Source organism: Hydra vulgaris, chromosome 02 (genome assembly GCF_038396675.1).
Source record: "Hydra vulgaris chromosome 02, alternate assembly HydraT2T_AEP".
In the NCBI taxonomy this organism is placed as follows: Eukaryota; Metazoa; Cnidaria; class Hydrozoa; order Anthoathecata; family Hydridae; genus Hydra; species Hydra vulgaris.
Window position 1 is genome coordinate 70,240,244 of NC_088921.1, and position 3,362 is coordinate 70,243,605.

Below are 3,362 nucleotides of genomic sequence, written 5' to 3' on the forward strand. Positions count from 1 at the left end.
CCCTTTGTTATCCAAGGGCTTAAAAGGATTTTTTCTTTTAATAATTTTGTAACTTTGGGAAATGCTTTATTATAATATTTAAGAAACTTAGCTAAGAAGATATCATAGGCTTCATCAGCATTTAAATTTAATAGAGTTTCGTCCCATTTTTCAAATGATGTAATATCATGAAAAGATTTCATGGAGGTTTTTATTAGTCTTTCGTTTATTAGTCGTTTTGTTACTTTCTTTTTGTGATAATAAGACTTATTGCATTTATTTGAATCGGTAATAATAAAAATCGGAAAGTGATTCGAAATATCCGTTTTAAATATTCCTGTTTTTATTTTTGATGTAAGAAATTTATTGGTAAAAATTTGATCTATTGATGTTGCACTAGTCTTAGTTACACGCGTGGGTTTTTTGATTAATGGTATGTAACCATAGTAACCAGATTGAAAAAATTAAAGAAATTAATAATGTGCTTATTAATGTCGAGGTTAATGTCTCCGATAAAATACACACTTTTATTTAAACTTGATTTTTTTTTTTTTTTTTAATGTGGTCTTTAATTGCATTAATATTTCCTGTTGGCGGTCTATATAATATATGTACAATAATATTTCTTGAAGTTTTGCTAACAATTTCCACGCATAATGATTCGTAATCATTAGTGGTTAAGCTTAAATTTTTTTATAAATTTGTATGATAATGTGTTAATAATAAATATACATAAACCCCCACCTTCCTTGCCCCAACCTCTAACTTGGTGTTCCACATTGTAATTAGGTATTTGGAAATTTAAATCGCTTTCAATATTTTTATCATGACACCATGTTTCGCTAAGGCAAATAATGTTAAAATTAATTTTGATTTTATATAAAAATTGTTTTAATGATTCAAAATTTTTTTGAATACTCCTAATAAAGGGTGTTTTTTTTAGAGGTCTAGAACTTTAAATTGCAATAAAACAACGATGGATTATTCGATTGACAAGAATTTTTTTTTATTAGAAAGATAATCTTGTGGCATTACATTTTAAATATAATTTCTGGCATATGACCGCCACGGCTGGCTCGGATGTAGTCCAATCTGGACGTCCAATTTTCGATGACTTTTTCCAACATTTGTGGCCGTATATCGGCGAATGTTGTCTTCCAAATGGTCAAGCGTTTGTGGCTTATCCGCATAGACCAATGACTTTACATAGCCCCACAGAAAGTAGTCTAGCGGTGTTAAATCACAATTTGCATCATTTTATTTTATTTAACTTAAAATCTGTTGAAAAAATAACAGATAGACACTATTTTAATTAAGTTATATGTTCTTGATTTATGAATTATTTTTAGGTGCATATTTCTTTTAAAACATTTTCAACAGGATAAGTTTTGGTTATTGTTTTTTATAGAAGATATAGTCAATGGAGATAAAGTTGTTAGTATAGATCACAACATTGATGATGACGAAGTAGACATTCAAGTAGAGAAGCACGCCAGTAAGATGCAAAACAATAAGGATTTATTGCATTATGAAAAATCAGGTAGTCACAGTGTTGAATCTGTGCATTATATTTCTTTTGAAACAGTTATATTTACTATATATACAGTATATTTCTTACTTGAAAACAGTTGAAAAAATAAGATAGACTATAAATCTTTTACTTGACTAATCAATTTTTATATCCTTTATTTATGAATTGTTTTGGGAGCATATTGGGAGCATTAACAGTTTTGATTTTATTAATTTTTATTATACAGAAGATATAGTCAATGAAGATATAGTTAATATTGTAGAACTTAACAATGGCGAGATAGAAGGATACATTCAAGGGGAGAGCACCAGTAAAAATAAAAACAATGAAGATTTTTTGCCTACTTTAGAACCAAGTAGTTGCAGTCATGGTTGTTGTTGTTGTAGTAAATTTTTATTTTCTTTCGATAACAGCTAGACACCTATGCCTTTGCAGAATGTTCTATTATCTTCCGCTGCTCGAAGTTTAATTTTTTTTTTATATATTTTTTTTTTTTTTGTTGTTTTATATTTTTTTGTATTTTTGTTATTTTATATTTTTTTGTATTTTTGTTATTTTATACTTTTTTGTATTTTTGAACTTTTTTTTTTTTTAAATTTTTGTCTTTTTCTCTGTTTTTGTAATTCTTAATTAACGCAAGGGTTGGCTCCAGAGACACAAAATCTTTTTTTACCATAGGTATTATTTGATTCTGTTATTTTTAAAAGACCTTCATTGTTTACTTGGACAAGTTCATTTAAAGCAGGATGGCATTTTCCTTTAACAACTGATTCAATTATTTTTATTGCATGATCCGCTCTTCGATCAGCTAGTCCTTTAAGACCAAGTTCTTTAATTAATGGTGCAGCATGGGTGAATCTGTGCATTTTACTTAAAAACCATTTCAAAAAAAAATTGATTAAAAAAAATATTTTTTTAGATTAAAATTATTTCAATGTGGTTGTATTTATTTTAGATATTTCGATGATAAAATTTCCTCCTTTTACTGCAAAGAGAGGGCGTCCCAAAGGAGCAGAGCTCACAGTAATTGGATTGCCTGCCAAGAAAAAAAAGTATAGACCGGCTTCTAATGGAAAACCAGTTCCTTTTATCCAAAAACAGCCTAATGAAAAATTTGAAAGTAAATCTTTCAAATAATGTAATTTTCAAATTTTTCATTGAGCGTAATATTTAATACTTTTATATAATTTTTTTGCTTTAATTTCAGTTATGCTTTGTTGGTTATTGTCTAAAGAAGATGTTAAAAAAGCTATGGAGGGTTCTTTGATGGATGAAAATAGTGTAGAGGTATACCCAGAAAAAGTACACCCTAGCATAATAGATGATACTATTAATGTTGGGCGTATACAAGCATTCTTTACAAAGGAAGCATGGCTGCTGGTTAACCAAGTTGTTGATAAGGTGAAGCTTGCACCAAACTGGACATGCACAGTTTGCAAAGAAAGAGTTGAAGAAGAATGTATTAGTTGTGACTCTTGTCTGAATTGCTACCACTTTCAATGTGCTAGCCTGAAAGCCCCCAAAATCAAGATTTTGGTTTTGTAATAGCTGTAATTCAAAATCCTTAAGTATATAATAGCTATATGTATATATAATATGTGAATATATATGTGTGTATATATATATATATATATATATATATATATATATATATATATATATATATATATATATATATATATATACATATATATATATATATATACATATATATATATATATATATATATATATATATATATATATATATATATATATATATATATATATATATATATATATATATATATATATATATATACTGTATATATATATACTGTATATATATACTGTATATATATATACTGTATAT

The 3,362-nt window shown here is 26.8% G+C and overlaps 1 protein-coding gene across 1 annotated transcript; it reads left to right on the plus strand.

Moving 5' to 3' along the window:
* The first annotated feature begins 2,368 nt into the window (after positions 1-2,368).
* Positions 2,369-3,055, plus strand: LOC136076268 (uncharacterized). The gene is made up of 2 exons (XM_065789742.1): positions 2,369-2,630; positions 2,718-3,055. Exons 1-2 carry the CDS (start codon positions 2,474-2,476, stop codon positions 3,053-3,055), a joined length of 495 nt encoding a protein of 164 aa, XP_065645814.1. The 5' UTR covers positions 2,369-2,473.
* The last annotated feature ends 307 nt before the right edge of the window (positions 3,056-3,362 follow it).